The 20,820-nt window shown below is 35.8% G+C and overlaps 1 protein-coding gene across 1 annotated transcript in view; it reads right to left on the bottom strand.

The window, feature by feature from the left end:
- The window catches only part of FAM20C (FAM20C golgi associated secretory pathway kinase), a 158,348-nt gene that overhangs the window by 101,033 nt on the left and 36,495 nt on the right, over nucleotides 1-20,820 (bottom strand). The window contains exon 3 of the mRNA XM_052000650.1: nucleotides 17,693-17,771. Coding sequence (XP_051856610.1) covers nucleotides 17,693-17,771 — 79 coding nt within the window. The remainder of the gene's footprint in view (nucleotides 1-17,692; nucleotides 17,772-20,820) is intronic.

Below are 20,820 nucleotides of genomic sequence, written 5' to 3' on the forward strand. Positions count from 1 at the left end.
AAGAGGCATGTTGAAACTATATTTATAATGATCTGTATTTCTCTGAAGCAGTAGTCCATGCCAAGTGACATATACCATGGTAGGTTACAAAGGAGAAGTGCCATTTTATATGCTGACTGAGTGATGAATGAGGCTTCTTCATCAACTTGCTGCCCAACACAAGAAATCAAAGAACCCTTTGCATGGCAGGTGTTTATTGAATCATAGAAGCTATATTGGAGAGGCCCTTCAAAATCATAATGGTTCATGTAATTATGATAACCATGTTTATCTCTAGAGAAGGGAAGAAAAATTACACTTCCTTGAAGAACTGAGGGACTTTCAGTGTGGAACACTGCATAGGTAATGAGCCTCAAGTGATGGATTGGTTGATTTTGTAGATCGGCTCTTTTAATTTTCTTAATTATTCTGGTATAAAGAATGCATAGGGAGGGGGAAGTGAGAGGCATTAGAGAAAAATATGTAAATAATTTTGAAGTTAACTAAACATTTAAAGATATTTTAAAAAGTAATAAAAAAAGAAAAATCAATTAGCCTAACTTTTCACTCAGTGTAGGAAACTCATCTTCTAATATCACTGACATGGTCATACAGCCTGTGCCTTCAATACTCATAGAGATGGAGAACCCACATTACTTTTTGAACCTATACTACTTTTTTCATGGACACAATTTAATATTTCTTAATAGTAGGACATTCTTCCTTTTACCACTGTAAATTGTGTCCATTGGAGAAGCTCTGCCCTCTGAGGGCACAAAAGAGATTGTGGCCTTTTAAATAACATGGTCCCCATACATTGGGTTCTTCTAACTTCTTGTAACTATTTCTCATGCAATTATCCTGATTATCTTTGGGATATTCTTAAATTGGGTAATGTCCCATAACTCCATATAAGCCCATATAGGGGCCTACATGGGATTTATAAGGGGCCCATATGAGCCCAAAGTGTAATGATATCAACACTGAATACAAGAGAATTAAGGATGGTTTTGAGTATCTATTTTAATTGCACTTCTTTGGAAAACCTCAAGCTTTTTCATGTTTTTTCCTAAAATAGAGTCTCAAGATAGAGGAAAGTCACAGAAAACATTAGGATAAACTAGCCAGATAGCCTACATTAAGTAGGAAAGTCCTAGATAAACTTCCTTCTTGTTTCAATTCTTGAAAAGAGCTGTGATTCCCTCAGTGTAAGTATTCCTTCTCTGGTCACAGATTGCAGTCTATTCATGACTTAATGCATGGTCTTAATTAAGTGCTCTGGCCACATATAAAAAAAATCATCACCTAATTGACCAACTTTTGAGTGATAAGTCTTTTCCTACTTAGCTAGACTGATCCTTGGAAGACAGATACACTGTACAATAAGTATACTTGACATTAACATAACACCTGAGGGATGGCAAAGCACTTTACATCTATTATCCCATTTGATACCTGCATGATCTTGGCAGGTGATTTAAACCTCCTGTGTCTTTATCTTCTTCATCTGTTAAAATATCTTTCTTTGTTTCTTTCCTTCTTTCTTATTCTGTTTCTTTATTTGTAAAATTAAGACCAACCTCACAGGGTCATCGTAAAGGTCAAAAGAGATTTGTTCAGTTGTATCTAACTATAATCTCATTTGAGCTTTTCTTGGCAAAGATACTAGAGCACTTTGCCATTTTCTTCTCCAATTCATTTTGCAGATGAGAAAACAGAGGCAAATGGATTAAAGGATTTACCCAGAGTCACACAGCTAGTAAGTGTCTGAGCCAGATTTGAACTCAGGAAGGCGAGTCTTCCTGACTCCAGGCCTGGTGCTCTATCCATTCTGTATCTTGAATGTTCCTTCAAATGAGGTAACATTATATAAAACCTTAAAGCTGCTATATAAATGCTAGCTATGGTCATCCTCACCATTAGATGGTTCCCAGCTCTAGATCTGTGTGTCTACATAGCTAATATCCATTATTTTTAAAAAATCTACTTACTTTGCACTGACAGAGACACATTAAGGACATTCCACCTCCTGGTATGACTGATCAGCAGACTACTGTGGATCTGTTCACATATGAGGGGCAGAGGAAAGAGAGAGAGAGGAAGAAGGGAATTGGGAGGAGGAGAAGCCTTAACATCCACTTTCTCTCACTCCTGCAATTCAGTTAGTATCCAAATGGAGCTCCTCAGTTGTGACCCAAGGGAGGTATGCCTCTTGGCACTGAAAATGTTACCAGAGAAGGGTAGATTGCTGCAGGTGTGAAAATTCGCAGAGCAACTGGCAAGGTGATCTCTGAGCCAGAGAGAAAGCAGCCTGGATCAGTCTGATATGATACAACCACCCACAGAAAAGGTACTTCCCCCACCCCCAACTAATTATTAGCCCAGGAATTACCAATAGAAGCCCCGGCAATTTCCATCATTCTAGCTAACACTTTATAAATTGGCCTTTTACTGCAGTAATTTACTGCGACGATGTTTGCAAAAGAACGGTGGAGTGGCAATATGCTAAAAGCCCCTACCTTGCCATTGTGTTAAAATATGTTCACTACATTGCAAATGCATTAAAGTCCCCCATTGGATTGGAATATTAACAAGCAGCCCTCCCTTTCTGCAACTCCTGCTCATTGGGAAGCAGCCGGGGAATCTGCATTTGGCCACGAGAGTTATAAATAGCCCTGGCTCTCTCGGCCATCCTTTATGGGAAGTGGACTTAGAAGGGATGAGGCTGCGCTTCAAATAAATAAAATAATTATAGATTATCAGGCTTTATTTACCACAGCGGTGCTCTTGTGGCCATTAAACCCATCTTTACTGTTTGCGCTCGGCTGCCCTAAATAAATGACCTGATGATGTTGCATGATTTGTCAGGTAACACTAAGTACTTAGCCAAAGCAAGGCTCTAGTTTCTCCATTTTGAAATACTGGCCTGCGCTGAGAATTTCACCTGCGCGGCTCCGTTTTGTAGATTTAATCCCGGAGGAGTTTCGGTGCTTTGTGGGACTGGGAACCTAAAAAGTGAGGATTTTTGGAAGAAGGGAAAGGGAAAAAGAAAACCCTCAACTTTGAGGAGTAACTGCACTTTTTGTATCCTTCCTCTGTCTCATTACCAGTTGGTAGTTCCCACAGGAACTAGGCTAGGATAACAAGTCCCGGGGAAGGAACTCTGAAGGAGTTTTATTTAGGAAGTTGCTTTTTTTTTTTTTTTTTTCCCTCACCATAAATACAGGTTATGAGAACACTAAAGAAATCTGAGTTTAAAAGGCTTCAAAAACAACAGAGCAGTGGTAGGGGCAAAAAATTAGGGGAATTTTGTTTTAAATTAAAAAAAAAAGATTTTAAAGATGGGAGGGAGAAGACAGCTTGATAGAACATCGGATTTGGAGTCAGGAGAACCTGAGCTAGGCATTTAACGCTTAATAGCTGTGTGACATTGGACCCCCAGTCCCAAATGCCTCATTGAAAAAAAAAAAGAAGAAGAACAAGAACAAGAAGAAGGGATTTCAACAGCTCTCTATAGTCTAAACCATATCCATAAGGGATTTCCACTATAATACTACCCAACAAATGAGTCAGCAAAAAAGAAAAGTTCTTAAAGATAATGCCATGAAAGAGTCTGTTTCTTACTCTGTCATATAAACGAGTTGTATTGGTTCCCTAAGGTTTTTTCTTCCTCTTCCTCTTATTGAATCAGGATTCTAGAGAGATTAGCATAGTCTACCCATCTCCTAATAGAGGCAATGGACTCAGAGTGCAGATTGTTATATTTCTGGGAATTTATTTTGCTCATAGAGAGCAACTAGGTGGTTCAGGGGATAGAGAACCTAGTCTGGAGTCAGGGAGACTCATCCTCCCGAAGTCAAATCCTGAGTCAGACACATATTAACTGTGATCCTGGGTAAGTCACTTCACCCTGTTTGCCTCAATTTTCTCATCTTTAAAATAAGCTGTAGAAGAAAATGACAGACCATTCTAGTTAATTTTTGCCAAAATAACCTACATGTGATCATGAAGAATTAGATCTATTTTAAACAACCTAACAAAATACATTTTTCTGACAGGAGAATTTTGCTTTTTTCTTGCTTTCTTAGTGAGGTAAAGGAAAAGGGTAAGTTGGAGGTTGAGAAAGCAGCTCTATAAAAAAAAATAAAATTTGACTTTAGAAAAAGCTCTATGGTTCAATGAGTTCTGTACAAAAGAGCAAGGACCAAGTCTCTGTTAGAAAAATGATAAAGTATTAAAAACATCTGAGTTGGTAATTAGTAGGCATGAACTTCGGCCTTAGATTGATCACATTACTACAAAAGTAACTTTGGACAAATCCCATCCTTGGGTCTTATTAACCTCATCAGTAAAATGGTCTCTTGAGGTTCTTTGTATAAAACCTTTGATGATATGATCTCAGGGGTTTTTTCTGTAACAAGCTTTATCTATGGTTCTGTGAATTTATGCAGGTAGTAGGTTTCTCATCAACTCAAAGGATGACCGTGATGCTAATAATATTGAATTTTCATTCAGTTTTTGGGTATCACTTGATTCAATTTATTTCAATTCAACAGCTATTTACAATAAAAATAATAGTTAACATTTGCATGACATTTTAAGGTCTGAAAAATATTTTGCATAGATGATCCCACTTGATCCTTACATTACTTTATTAAGTAGGTGCTATTATTTATTCCCATTTTATAGATGAAGAAACTGAAGCTAAGAATTACTTGTAGTGGGAACTCTTTGAGAGTAATGAGTGTCTCTTGTCTCTTGTATCCCAAGTGCTGTTAGCTGTCAGTATTTGAGGGGGAAGAAATGCCCCAATCTAGTGATGGTGTACATGGCAACATCTCCCCCATGCCCAAGGCTTAGAGGACATACCACACTGATTGCTATGAGCCTAAAATTAAAAAACATGCTATGCATGTGTAAGGTACAATTACTGTTAATTATATGTGTATATTTGGAAGCAGTACAGTACTGTGGGAAAAAAAAAAACACTGATTCTGGAGTCTTAAGGTTGGTGATAAACCATCCTTATTCTATGTTATCTTAGGCAAACTGCTTAAGATTTTGGGGTCTCATTTTACTCAGATGTGTTAAAGTAAGGGGACTAGCCAAGATGACCTGTGAGCTTCTTTCTTCTAGGTATAAATCCAGAAGGTATTTTGTCCACATTGTTCCATAGCTATTACGCTACAACTTGCTTAAGAGGGCTTGTGTGGCCAAAAATGTTAATTGAGGTTTATCACAACATATCTGGCAATTCTTCAGCTGAGTTTTATAGATTAAGAGCTGGAAGAAGAGAGTATTTAGTGCTACCATCTCTTATTGTCTTAGGGTGACTAGCTCAAGGTGACAAGGTCTGAATTTGGACCCAAGTCCTTTCACTCAGATCATTCATGGAATTCCATTCAAATTTTCCTTTTATGGGTCTTAAGGCATCTTCCAAGATTCACATCACAATGTAGACGAGTTACCTCATCTTACAGATAAAGAAATTGAGGGTTAGAGAAACTAAATTATCTGCCTTTAGTCACCCAGGCATTGCTACATGCAATTACCTCATGTTACAGATAAGGAAACTAGGTTTTAGATAAATTAAATGGCCTGTGTGAAGTTATACAGATAGTTGGTAGAGGGTTAGTTTTAAAAATTGACTTCAGATCCACCACTCTCCACCACTTGTCTTTCATCTAAGACAGCACAAGTAGACATCAAAGAACCATTTGGGACCAGGGCCAACACTAGCAGTTATTTTTCTATCTTTGTCTTCTACCCCGGGTTGTACCTTAGAAGAAGCAGAAGAGGGCAGCTCAGTGGTACAGAAGATAGAGTACTGGTCCTGGAATCAGGAAGATCTGAGTTCAAATTTGGCTTCAGCCTCAAAAAGAAAAAGCTGGAATGATTCACATCAGAAATAATGTGATGTATTATACTAGCTGCCCTCTAGGAGAGGAGGTGAGGGGAAGGAGGGGAAAATTTGGAACACAAGGCTATGCAAGGATCAATGTTGAAAAGTTACCCATGCATATGTTTTGTAAATAAAAAGCTTTAATAAAATAAAAAAATAAAAGGAAATAGTATGGGCTGATGAGTTTGGAACACTGTAAGTCAGCAAGAATCCCTTTAAACTATGAAATAAAATACAAGAAGCTAGACTGAACTTCACTTCTTCCTACAAAATGAGTTGAGCATGAATATGGAATCCAGCCTTGACATAAGTAATTATGGAAAGTATAAGTTGTAAAGCATGTGCCAATATGCACTGGTAGAGAGAATTCCCTCACGAGGAATTCCCTAGAGTAATGAAACTATAGATCTGATCAGTTGTCAATAAATATTTATTAAACACCTACTAAGTGACAGCACTATAAATAAGTGTTAGGAATATTTTTAAAAGGCTAAAGACAGTTCCTCTCTTCCAGGAGTTCACAATCTAATGGGAGAGACAAGATATAAAGTATATACAGAATGAATCAGAGGGGATCTACTTTATTTGGATCTGAAGGAAGCCAGCAAGATCAGGGGATAGATATGAGGATGGAGAACAGTCTATATATACATAGAGGAAAACCAGTAAAAATGCCTGGAATTTGGAGGTGAGATGTCTTGCTCAAGCAAGAATGTCACAGGACCAAAGACCATATTTAGAAGGGGGAGATATTGGGGAATAAGATCTAAGGAAACTAGAAAGGTCAGGGGATCCAAAAAAGGTTGCTATCTTTTTTTTTTTTAACTGCCTTAAAGAGAAAGAATCAACAAATATTTGAAATGCTCGGGCTCAAAATGGGCACAAGCAGTTCAGGAGTTTTGGTGGCAGGCTCCAATTCCATACAGCATGTGATTTTTGGAACCGATCAAAGGGTTGCTTAATTATATGGTTAACACCTACTCCATCCTATATCCCATGATCCACATTGTGTAATCAAGTCTCCCTTAGCACCTAAATATCACTGACATAAGTTCATGTCTGTCTATTTGTCTGGAATGCATGCTAAGTAAGTTTTTTTTTCCCCCTCCCTTCTGGACCCGGCATACAGAACTCTGAGTGAGAAAAAGTTGCCTCAGATAATCAGAGATCCATGACATAAGGTCAGCTGGAAGTCAGTTGTTCCTCACTCTAAAACTGGATTTCTATACCCAATACTGAGCTGCCTCATGCTAAGGAATAGGGAAAGGGACTGGCCCTGTCATTTCATTGATAGGGAACTCCCAGGTGAGGAAATTCCCTCTACCCATTGTAGAAACAGCAGCTATCAGGGTCAGAGTAGATAGAGCACTAGATCTGGAGTCAGGAAGACCTGAATTCAAATCCAATCTCAGGCCTTGGATACTTGCTAGCGCTGTTTCTCTGGACAAGCCCCTTAACCTCTCTCAGCCTCAGTTTTCTCATCTGTAATATGGAGATAACAGCTCCATCTTTGCAACACTAATTGCCACTATATAAATTCTAGCAAGCTATCATTGTCACCATTACCACCTTTTCTATAGGCAGCTAGGTGGGACACAGGTGAAGGAGATTACAATCTGTGGATCACTTTTGAGAATTACAGCTTTACCCAAAATTATGGGAGGAAAGGTGCAAGTGACTGTACTTTAGAGTGGCAAAGTCTCAAGTAGGGGTCTCTTCTTTGTATCTGATATTGCTTTAAAATGATTATTTCTGTTACTGAAGGAAAGAATGATATGTCTAGTTCACACGGACTAATCTCAATACACCATCTACAGTAGTTCTAATTACAAAGAACTGTATTACGAATCTAATGTGGAGAAAAAAGTCATTCAAAACATTAGAGTCCAATTTGATATACTTTACGCATTTAAAAACATTATCCTGAGGAGGAATTCAGAGACTTCATCAGAAGGCCAAAGGGGTGCATAATAAAAAAAAAAAATTAAGAATTCTCTCCCTAAAACAAAACAAAACAAAACAAAAAACACTTCTAAGCCCTAGATGACAGAACACCCATTTCAAATGCCAAAAAAAAAAAAAAAAAAAAAAATCCCAAGTAACATGAAGGTCATTTGATCTAAATAGTTCTGGGATAAATTTATTTTCTCAGGAAATAAAATTATCTTATTTTTTCACACCTAATTTTTTAAAATTCCTTTTTATTAATCACTTAATATTGATGGTACAAATGCTAAATGTCCTTTTTTCCCCCAGAGCTCATGGTGTTCTAGAATCATGTTAGCATGGCTTTTAACTTTATTTATTTATTTATTTTTAATGGATAACTCTCCCTAGCAGTCTAAATTTGAAGTCAGAAACACCTTATTTTAAATCTCCACTTCAGATGCTCACTAGTCTCTAGGATGCTTTACACAGGTTGTTTATTCTCCCTTAGCATCAATTTTCTCATTTGTAAAATGGGGACAATAATAGCACCTATTTCACCTCTCCTGACCTCTCCATATCTCTAATATAAGTAAAGGATTTTGCAAATCTTAAGGTAAAATATAGATGTTAGTTATTATTATCATTTAGCACAGTGACTCAAGTTAAACTTACTAGGTGCTTAAAAGCAATGTCTCATGTGGAAAGAATCCTGACTCTTGTGACTTATCTATTTGACTTTCATCACTTTTCTGACTTTTGTGTTAGGGGAAGATTCCTTCACCTGTAAAATAAGTAGCTGGTTATGTTGTTGTTGTTCGTAGTGTCCAATTCTTTGTGAGCCTTTTGGGGGTTTTCTTGGCAAAGATACTGGAGTGGTTTGTCATTTCCTTCTCCAGCTCATTTTATGGAGGAGGGAACTGAGGCAAACAGGGTTAAGTGACTTGCCCAGGAACACACAGTTAGAACTCAGGTCTTCCTGACTCCAGACCCAGACCCTCTGCTTGACCTAGAGGGCCTCTAAAGTCATTTCTCTCTCAAAATTCAATAAAGTTCTTGTGAACTCCATGTCTTTTCAACAAGATGACACATAAATCTATCTCTCAGACTAAGCTAGGGCAGGTTAAACTATCACAACAAATAGGATTAGAACGAGAGTTTCTGTTATCACAGAATAACACCCACACCTTGGGCAATGTCCCAGCTCATAACCAGCAGAATTCAATACCACAAAATCCCAGTACAAGCAACAGTCTGGACCTCTTTTTTGACATGATTTTACATGTTATGTCAACCCCAAGGCCATCCTTCCCCCAACAATAGCAGTTACAAGGCTTAGCAGAAGTGAGGTCATTATAGAGATGATTTAGGCAAGAAACATTTTTATTTTTATTTTTTTACTGATGATAATTTAGGCTTTAGAGTTGAGCACTGAACATGCAGACAGTTTGTGACCATCAACTTATATAAGAAAGTGAACATCTTGCCATTTTCCCTTACTTGAGAAAAGGAATCTTTATAAATAGCATTTTCTTTATAAGTAAAGTTTCTGATCTTTAAACTATCAGCATTTCTATCTTCCAGTCATTATCCCCCCTTCCCCCAAAAAAGATTTATTCCCAAAGCAGTGGTTTTTAAAGTATGATCTGGAACTTCTCTGATTTATAAGGTCAAAACCATTTTCTTAATAATACTAAGACATTTCCTACCTATTAAAATACTCTTCTTTTTTCCAACTACATATCTGTGTGCAATCAAAACAAAATAGAAACAGATTGAATGTAAGCACAGATATGAGAATCTAGCTGTTTTCTATTAAACATTAGATTTGCAAAAATATACAAAAAAAACCATTCTCTTTTTTTGTTTTGGAAAAGTTATTTCTCATAAAGTATTTATATTTATGTTAATATATTGGGTTTAATGTTATTCTGAAATAAATTAGTAAATATTTTAAAATTTTATCAGTTTTAATTTCTAATATGAACATACCCTTAGGTATAATCCAAACAAATGGCTCTTTGGAGGGTCTCCATAATTTTTAAGAGTGTAAAGGGACCAGAGATCAAATATTTAAGATCTGCCTAGAAAAATCACTTTTTCCCCAAATTCATTTACTCTGAAAAATTTGTTGAATTTCAAATTGAGGATCCAGGAGATTAAATGACAATATCTAAGGTTATACAGCTGAAGTAAATGGCCAAGCTAGGATTAGAATTCAAATCTCCTGACTTCAATCCAGGGCTCCTACAGCTAACTCATACCCCACATCCTTACTGCTTTAATTACTCTTCTCTGTATCCTCTCTCTCTAGTGTTTTCTCATCCTTTGAGATCTTAGGAAAACATAAATGCCAACTATAAATTTATGGAGAAATTAGGAGAGGAAAGTACACACACATATATACATACATATATACAACTTTGTGACCTAGGGGCTCTCAAAACTCTAGGCTCTCACAGACTGGATCCAGTGTGGGGAAAGTCTGACTTCAGCAGTGAACTTCTCTCTAGCTCACTGCCTAGAGTTGCTCTAGGAAAATCTTGCTATATCTTTATGGCATGATTTGGGTTAGATTTTCCCAAATGTAGATAAAAGGGATCCCCAATTCTTGCATGAGCATAAAGATACAATCTGAATATTGAGTTTGAGGAAGCCTTTATTTCACCTCATTGAAAAAGCAATTGGGGTGTGTGTGTGTGTGTGTGTGTGTGTGTGTGTGTGTGTGTGTGTTCCCACTTTTCCCAGCTAGAATGCCAGGTTTTGGGGGAACAGAATTCTTGGCTAATGTTCTGCATTTTAAATTAAAGGGCAGAAGACTAAGGAATTTTTGACTGTGTTACAGAAATCCGAAAATAAATTCAACTGATGGATGACACAGAAATAATCAACAAAGTGACATAAATGTGCTGTTGGCAAAATAAACAGAAGACTGGGTATCACTCTTGTACCATATTTCACAGTCTTTGAGATTATGCTTAGAAACCTAGACACAGTTTGCTGATGATGGCAGAACACAGGAATAACCAACAGCTTTAATGCATTAAATGTTTGTTTTCCATCTAATGTTCTGAGAAGCAAATTTGAAACCTGAAAGTGACCAAACATGATTAAAAAGATAATGATTAACTTCCAAAAGGTAACTAAAGGTTATTTTGCATGGATATCCAAGCAAATCCTGCCTGACCAACATTAACTTGGAATCTGCTATATTATTTGCTCCCTCTTAAGAGACTTAGATTGAAAGAGGCCATCTGGCCCATTTTCAGACAAGGAAACGAATAGATGTTTGTTGAATTTTAAGATTAAGCCCAGAAAGTTAAGAGATTTGTACAAATTCACAAAGAAAAAGTAAGCAGAAAAAATTGGTTGAGTACTCAGGCACCTTAATGCTAGGTTTCTACACATTCTCCTATCATGTTAGATACTCTCTACTTTGAATCCTCTTTATCTAGTGTTGTTTCATCTTTTGAAATCTTAGTAGAAAATATACTCTAAAAATCTAAATTAGTATTAATTTATGATAATACATAATTTATGGAGTTATTAAGAACACAGAAAAGAGAGCCATTCTAAATCCAATAAGCCAACTTATTGTACCTTGAATGCTTAAGTGGGCTGGAACTAGTTCAAACCTCTCCCACCTCTATTTTCCACATTAATCTCCTTGAGGGTTGGGAGTTTCATTGTTGTTATTTGCATCCCCAGCCATCAAGAGAAGAATGATGAGCAAGATGCTCTCAGAAAAAAACCTAGAAAGTGCTCCAAGAACTCAAGCAAAATAAAATGTACTATATACAGAGTAATAGCAATATTTTGAGATGGCCAATACTGCTAATCTCAGCAGTACAAAGATCATGACTACCCTGAAGGACTTACGATGAAAAATCCTGTCCATACCTATAAAAGAAACTGTGTCCAAATAGAGATTGAAGCATTCCCTCCCTTTCTCCCTTCCTTCATCTCTTCTCTTCTCTTCTCTTCTCTTCTCTTCTCTTCTCTTCTCTTCTCTTCTCTTCTCTTCTCTTCTCTTCTCTTCTCTTCTCTCTCTCTTTTTATCTCTATCTCTCTCTTTCTCTCTCAACTTTATTTTCCTTGATGCTTTTTTAAAATTGGGCTGGAAGATCTGTGTTTTCACAACATGACTTTTATGGAAATGTGCATAACTTCACATGTAGTTTTTTAATGAGTGCTGGGAGTTGGGATAAGAGAGAATCTGAAAAGCATATTTTAAAAAGAGAGAATATGGAATTCAAAACTTTTAATGTGATCAAATGTTTAAAATGTAACTGGGGAAAAACATTAATTAAAAAAAAAAACAATCACCTGATACACAATAGGAGTTTAATGGCTTAATAAATTTCATACACTGTTACTGCCTTAATTTATTAATTATCCTTTGGGGTATCCATCTTAATTACAGCATTGCACAATGGAAACAGTTTTAAATTTGGACCAGAGAGCTTGGGTTTAATTCTCCTTGGTGCCACACTATCTCTGTGATGTTGGGCAAAATATTTTCCTTTTCTGGTCTCAGTTTCCATTTCTGAAAAGTGATAGGGAGCAGAAAGTCAGACCAGATATTTCTAAGGTCTTCTTGCAGTTCCATGATTCTACTTATTATTCAGTTGTTTCAGTCATGTTCTGCTCTTTATAACCTCATTTATGGTCTATTGTGTTCTACTCTTTAATTCATTTTATAGATGAAACTAAGGCAAACAGGGTGAAGGTTCATACAATTATTAAGTATCTGAGGCAGAATCTGAACTAAAGATGAGTCTTCCTGATTCATAGTTCATATGGTGCCATGCAAATGCCCATAATTTTACAATCAACTTGTTTTGTGTGACTAGTGAGAAAAAGACTTAAAATGCTGAATCATTCTGAGGGCAGGGATTGCATTCTATCTTCTTTGTATTATTCACAGTACCAAACAAAGAGCCTAGCAAAGATTATTTCAAAAGTGTGGAATTGTTGGACCTATATTTGAATGAATGAATGAAAAAGTATTAAATAATTAAATTAATAAATTAAGTTAAAATTAAAAAAATAATTAATCATTAAGCATGTTTAAAGTGCAATGAATAGAGACCTGGGCTTAGAGTCAGGAAGACTTATTTTTGCAGCCTCAGACATTTACTAGCTGTATGATACTGGGCAAGTCACTTAACAACGAGCTGAAGAAAGAAATGGCAAACCATTCCAATATTTTTTGCCAAGAAAACCTCAAATGGAGTCACAAAAATTCAGACAGGACTGAACCACAACAATAAAAGTATTTCAAGTATTATACTGAGTCCTGGGTATATAAATTGAAGGTCTTATACTAATTGGGGGTGGATGTAAAAGGGTGGATGGTGAGATCAATAATGTGCATTGTTAGATTATGTGACAATGCCCTAGAGTATGGTATAGTGATAGAGAAGATAGTAAGACCCAGTAATCCTCCATCTTATCAGGATGATTGTATTTTGTGAGTTTCTGCTCATTCAAGCAATATGAACAAACAGATATGTTCACCCAGCAAGGGAGGTGTGCTGGAGTTGCCCATTGCACCATCATTTAGAAAGGTCTGATAGTTGGAGTGGAGTGGGGATTCTAGGATTTCTCCCAAAGGTAGGAATAGAAGGGGAATAAAAGAAAGGGAACACTGAGAGGAAGTTTTTTTAGGGGAAAGAATATCCTGATGAGCTTACCAAATAGGATCTAGGCTGGGAGAGCTGTATAAAGCAGAGGAATCCCAATACCTTCCAAAAAACAGGGTGGAAACTGAGAATCAAAAATAGAAAATGACTTGACCAACACCTAATAGCTGTTTAGTAGCTATGCCTGGATAAAACCCCAGATTTTCCAAATCCTATTTATTACATTCTGCTACCTGTTCGATTTATTGATCACCCTTGGCCCTTATTTAGTTTTAAATAACAATAAATCAGCGGAGGGGAAAAAAGCTCACCTTTTGCTGGAAAAGTCCTATGCAGAAAATATTCTGTCTGAATGAGCTGAGTGGCAGAGTATCTATGGTGCACAAGGCTTCAGCTAGTTTTTAAAATACATATATTACTCCAAGTAACTTTTAACATGCTTGGGAATATTCTTTCAGTTTTTGCCAAAAAAAAAAAAAAATGTGTATACCAAGATGAGAAGTGTAAATCAATCCAGAGAAGCCTGCAGTGATGTCCTTGAAATCCCACTGAAGGAGAAATGAAGACATTGTCATTTTCTGCTATTGTCCACAGATTCCCATAATTGCTTGGTGTGAGAACCTGGCTGCATGTCCAGGCCCATCCATCATCTTGCCATCTTTGGGCAGCATGCAGTAGATAGGAAAATGTCGAACTCTTCATTTTGCCTCATTAGCAATTCCAAAATGACAATGTCATAATAATTAGGGGGGCTTAAAATAACCACATTTATAGCAGTTTAGAAAATTTGTAAATGATGAACACTGCTCATGTTAACAGAAACCTTGATGGTAAATACTAAAAAATAACAAAAATCAAAAATAATTAAACATTATTTTTAAAGATTAGAAGGAAGTAATTAAATTAAGAAGGAGCCAGAGTGCTAGATTTGGAGTAAGGAAAATGTAGTTAAATTTTTTCTTGGATCTTTAATAGTTTTATGACCCTTAGCATGTCACTGAATCTCTAGAGCTTTTTTCTCATTTTAAAATGGGGGTAGAGAAAAGGAGAGTAATTAGAGTTAGATCTTTGGTAAAAGGAAGAATTTATTACCAAACAAGAAATAGAGAACATTATGAAATGCAAAATGGATTAATTTTGATTACATTAAATTAAAAAGGTTTTATACAAACAAAATCAATGCAGCCAAAATTTAGAAGGGCAGCAAAAAACTGGGAAACTATTTTTACAGTCAGTGTTTCTGATAAAGGCCTCATTTGTAAAATATATAAAGAATTGAGTTAAATTTATAAGAATACAAGTCAATTGATAAATGGTTAAAAGATATGAAAAAATTTTCAGATGAAGGAAGTCATCTATAATCATATGAAAAAATACTCTAAATTGCTATTGAGAAATACAAATGAAAACTACTTTGAAGTATCACCTCACATCTATCTGATTGGGTAAGATAACAGGAAAAGAAAATAATTAATGCTGGAGGAGATGTGGGAAAACTGGGGCACTAGTGCATTGTTGATGAAGTTGTGAAATGATCCAATCATTCTAGAGAGCAATTTGGAACTATGCCCAAAGAGTTGTTCATACTCTTTGATCCAGCAATACCACCACTAAGTCTATATCCTAAAGAGATCATAAAAATGGAAAAAAGAACCACATGTGCAAAAATGTTTGTAGTTGCTTTTTTTTATGGTAGTAAGGAATTGGAAATTGAAAGGATGTGCATCAGTTGAGGAATGACTGAATAAGTTGTGGTATATGAATATGATGATGAATATAATGAAATATTATTGTTCTATAAGAAATGATGAGCAGGTAGATTTCAGAAGACCCTGAGAAGATTTATGTGAACTGATGTTAAATAAAGTGAGCAGAGCCAGGAGAACATTGTATACAGAAGCAGCAAGATTGTGATGATCAACTATGATAGACTTAGCTTTTTTCAGCAATACAATGATCCAAGACAATTCCAAAGGACTTGGAATGGAAAATACCATCCATATCCAAAGAAAAAACTATGGACACTGAGTGCAGATCAAAACATACTATGTTCACTTTTTTTCCTCTTTGGTAGTTTTTCCTTCTGTTATGATTTTTCTTTCACAATATGACTAATAGAAGTATTTTTTAAATGTTTATACATGTATAAACTATATCAGTTTGTTTGTTTTTCTAGGAAGAGAAGGGGGAAAAAATTGAAACTCAAAATTTTACCAAAAAATGAATGTTGAAAACTATCATTATATGTAATCAGAAAAAAATAAAATACTATTAAATGCATGTGGGGGGGGGAATAGGGATAGATTAGATAGACAGTATAGTAAATTGTTGTCGAATCAAGAGGACCTAGGTTCAAATCCAACTCTAGACACCTACTAGTTGTAGCTGTGTGACTCTGGGAAAGTCATTTAATCCTTATTGTCTCCAATAAATAAATAAAATAAAAAAGTAAAATGGGGATAAAATGCCACCTATATCTCAGGATTTTCATGAGAATAAAATGAAATAGCATGTGTAAAGTATTTAACAAATGTTAAAGTGTTCTATAAATGCTAAAAGGATGAGAAATGTAAATTGATAAGTTATCCAAAAGAAGTCAACTACTTGGATCTCACTAATTCCAGCCTAGCCCTGCCATTTATTACTAATGTGACACAGGACAAAACATAATACTTATCTAAGCCTTAATTATTCTTACCTTTGGAACCAGATGGCCTCTCAGGTTCTTTGTGGCTCTAGATTCATAATCCTTAATAAGTACACACACACACACTTTCTCTCTCTCTCTCGCTCTCTCTCTCTCTCTCTCTCTCTCTCTCTCTCTCTCTCTCCAGATGTTGAAGAAATAGAGGGTTTAAGGCTTGAATGAGGCTGATTGGCTATCTACAAAGTTCAGAAGATCAAATTATCTTGAATAAGTGTTCAACCCTCCACTTCCTGAAAAAACCACTCCAACTACAAATTCCTTATTCTGTATAGACTAGCTCAGATAAAGGTAATGAACTCCATTATCTCCAAACAGGAACAAAGACAGGAAATGAATGTGATTTCATTGATCCCTCTGACACAGATATCAAGTAGTTTCATTAAACATTTGGTGGCTCCGGTGACTTTGCTAAACTCAATGAAGTAAGCACTCCATCTTTTTTTTTTTTTTTTTCCATTTTAATTCTCTGTTGAGAATTTCTAACAATTCCATCTTCTCCCATTCCACATTTCTTTTTTTTAATTTTTTTTGGGGGGACAGTCATTCAGATCCATTTTCAAAGCTCAATTCATAGTGCAAGTACCTGATTAGTTACCTTGTCTCTATTATAAATCAGATAGAATAAAAGACAGATTAAGTGAAGCCCAAGAGCATCAAATATAATCCTTGAAGTTAAATCTGCCTGAGAATTTCTATCTAAAACTCTCTTTTGTGAGGGTAGCAACTATAATAAGCTTCCCTTCAAGGCAAACTAAATGAGATCATCTGTGAAAAGGAACCTTAAATGCAATGAAACATCTCCTTCCTAGAAGATGATGTGAAAAGGCATTTTGGGAAAAAAAAATTCCTGCAACACCGACTGAGCTGGACTCTAGCTCATCATTTATTCAAAATGGTGGGATTTAAGGTGGGAACAAGAAGTAATATATAATTGCATGGTATTATTTGAATCACATCATAAGGTCCCACAAGTCAAAATTTTCTCCCATACTTAGGAACTCTGGTCCCTGGAATTGTCTCCTTTAGATATTCATTCCTTTGGGGGCATCTTTTTGGTCTCCTCTTTTAAAAATGTGTATCAGGTATAACTTAAGTTAAATTGCTTGCCTTCTCAATGAGGGGAGAGGGAGAGAATTTGGAACCCAGAGTTTTAAAAAAATGAATGTTAAAAATCATTTTATATATAATTGGGGGAAAATAAAATATTAAATAAAAATAAATTAAATTTGCATGACTTTATAATTACTAAGATGATTTTTCAGCTTGTCCTTTTATTTCTGATGAGAGGTTTAGATGGAGGATGGGCACAGGCTTTGGGAGAGGGTAGAGCAGAGCTGAAAATAAATCTAAAGTATCAAAAGGAAAATAAAGAGCCAAGAAAACTATCTAAAAGATTCCAATTGACATTGTTACAATGTTGCAAGTCCAGTCAAGGCATACCTCTTTAATTCTGATACAGGTTATGTTTTTGCCCCATGAGCTACAGGATCCATTATGGATTCCCTAGACCCAGACACAAAAACTTCCACTTACTTCATGGGTTTGAACAGTGCTTGTCCATAATTCTGGAATGTCATGATGAGTTTTAGTTGTGTTCCCCCAGACTTCATTGCTATAGAAGGGGAAAGAAAAAAAAATCCATCAATTTTATCCCATAATTAGTATGATAATTAAAAGTTTCACTTATATTGAACAACCACAATAATAACAACAGCTAGCATTTACATAGTACTTTAAAGCTTACAACAACAACGGGAGGTAGATAACAGCTAATGATAATAGCTAATGTCTTACAATGTACCAGGCATTGTGCTAAGGGCTTTACAATTTTATCTCATTTGATGCTTATAACAATCATGGGAGGTATAGCATTTACCTTTTATAGCATTGTGATATTTATTTTATAATGGAAGAAACTGAGGCAAGTGGTGGTTAAGTAAGTCATTTTCCCAGAGTGCCCTAAGTGTCTAAGGCAGATTTGAATTCAGATCTTCTTGATTCCAAGTGCAGCACTTGATATCACTCTCACAGCTTGTTACCCCAGTAAAAATAAGTAGAAAAACTGGATCATTTTTCCTGTTCAGGATAGAAAGCTCTCATTCTGACATAATATGGATTATTTCCAGCCAATTCTCTGTATTTCTTATAGATGGTTTACACACTGCACACAGAATTCACTTCTTTGTACAGGTAACACTAGATTAAATCTTGCCTCTAGAATGTTTCAATTCAGAGAGGAGAGTGGTTCACTTTTGGGGATGAGGGAGAAAAGGGTGTGTTTTGCTAAGCACTTTGAAACTGTTTTTGACATAATCAGCTGGAAATGAAACTCATTCTCCTAGACCTCAGTTGTATTGTTTGACATTTAAGCAGAACGGGAGAGGATGAGACCCAGTGACCTAGCAATTTCATGGATCCTTACAAAAGCCTGAGTCTGAAAATCTTAACAAAAGATGGAAGAAATAAACATCCATCCTGAAGTTGGTTTCTAAGAAGAGAGGAAATTCAGTGAAGTTAGATACTGATGGAAGAGATAGTAATAAAAGGAAAAAGAGGGCAAGGAGGTGAATAATGGGTGAAACTCAGAGGGCTAGAAGTTTGGATCCGGAGTCCAAGTGGCTGACTTTAAATCTTGGCTTCAAAACTTATCTCTCTGATTTTGGCTAAATCACTGAACCTTAGTTTCTGTACCTTTCAAATGAGGGAATTGGAGTAATGGCCTCAAAGTTCCTTCTGAATGTAAAATCTAATGGTATGATTCTAACGTCATAACTTATCTCTCTGATTTTGGCTAAATCACTGAATCTTAGTTTCTGTACCTTTCAAATGAGGGAATTGGAGTAATGGCCTCAAAGTTCCTTCTGGATGTAAAATCTAATGGTATGATTCTAACATCATAAATTCCTTCTTAAATTAGTTGGTTGATGTACACAGCAACAACAATTTTATGTGATGATCAGTGATGATGGATTTGGCTCTTTTCAACAATGAGGTGATTCAGGCCAATTCTGTATCCAGAGAGAGTACTGTGGGGATTGAATGTGGATCACAACATAATATTTTTATCTTTTTTTGTTGTTGTTTGCATATTTTTTCTTTCTCTTTTTTCCCCCTTTGATCTGATTTTTCTTGTGCAGCATGATGAATGTGGAAATATGCTTAGAAGAATGGCTCATTTTTAACATATATTGGATTACTTGCTGCCAATGGAAGGCGGGAGATGGGGAGGGAGGGAGAAAAATCTGGAACATGACATTTTGCAAGAATAAATGTTGAAAACTATCTTTAAAGTTTAAAAAATTTTTAATTTTAAAATTTTTTTTAAATTTCTATTTTAAAAATAAGAAGCTATTATTATTTTAAAATTTTAGTTGGTTGGTATTGCACAGAAAGTATCATCTTTTAAGATAGGCATAGAGTGATCCCCCTCAGGAAGACCTGAATTCAAATCCTACCTCAGATACTTAGCTATGGGACTCTGGACAGATGACTTAACTGCCACTTGCCTCAGTTTCTTCCAATGTAAAATAGGAATAATTATAGCACCTACTTCCCATGATTGTTGTGAGGATCAAATAAGATAACAATTGTAAAGCACTTAGCAAAATGCTTGGCACATTGTAAGTGTTATATAAATGTTAGCTATTATCATTAGTTGTTATCTACTTCCCAGAGTTGCTGTAAATCTCAATATTTAGTGACCAACCCACTTTTCTAATCCCTACTATTTGTACCCAGGTGAAAATGGCCCTTAATCTCTATTTGCTTCAGCTTCCTCAATAGTAAAATGAGGGTAATAATAGTACCTCTCTCCTAGAACTGTTAATATTTGTAAAGTACTTAGCACAGTGTCTGACAGAATGTCTAGTACTATATTAATGCTTTTACCTTTTGCTTCTCTTTATTTCATTTGTTCCTCTTAATGACCTTCTGAGGTCAACAGAGTTATATATGCGTAATTATCTTCATTTTTAAGTTGAGGTAACTGAATCTAGACAAGTGAAGCAGGTCCCTCAATGTCACTCGGCTATATAAGTTCCACCTAAGAATGTGCATGGAAATTAGGGGACCATTAGTCTCTTTTCTCAGCCTTTTAGATTTCTTCTCCAATATCTCTCTCTGTGATGAAGATGATAATTTTACATTTATAAAGGCAACTAACTGATGCAGTGGATAGAGCACTGGCCTAAGAGGGACCTGAGTTCAAATCTGACCTCAGACACTTACTAGCTATGTGACCGTAAGCAAGTCACTTAACCTTGTTTACCTCAGTTTCTTCATTTGTAAAATGAGCTAAAGAAGGAAATTCCAAACCACTCCAGTATCTTTGCCAAGAAAACTCCAATGGGGTCACAAAAGATCAGATATGACTGAACAAAATATTTATAAATCTCAGATTATAAAGTCATCATTTTAGATCTCTGAAAGGGAACTGAAAGGTCTAAAGATAATGGGAAACAAATCCAGAGCTGGGAGAGATATTATTATTACTATGAATAATAATAACAAAAATGCATTTATATGGCATTTTAAGGTTTGCAAAAGATTTTTCTTGTCATCTCAGTTTATCTTCACAATGACCCTGAGAAGTAGATAATATTATTATTGCCCCATTTTACAGGTAAGGAAACTGAGGCTGAGAAAGGATAAATTACTTGACT

The sequence above is a fragment of the Antechinus flavipes genome, chromosome 1, assembly GCF_016432865.1.
Source record: "Antechinus flavipes isolate AdamAnt ecotype Samford, QLD, Australia chromosome 1, AdamAnt_v2, whole genome shotgun sequence".
Taxonomy (NCBI): domain Eukaryota; kingdom Metazoa; phylum Chordata; class Mammalia; order Dasyuromorphia; family Dasyuridae; genus Antechinus; species Antechinus flavipes.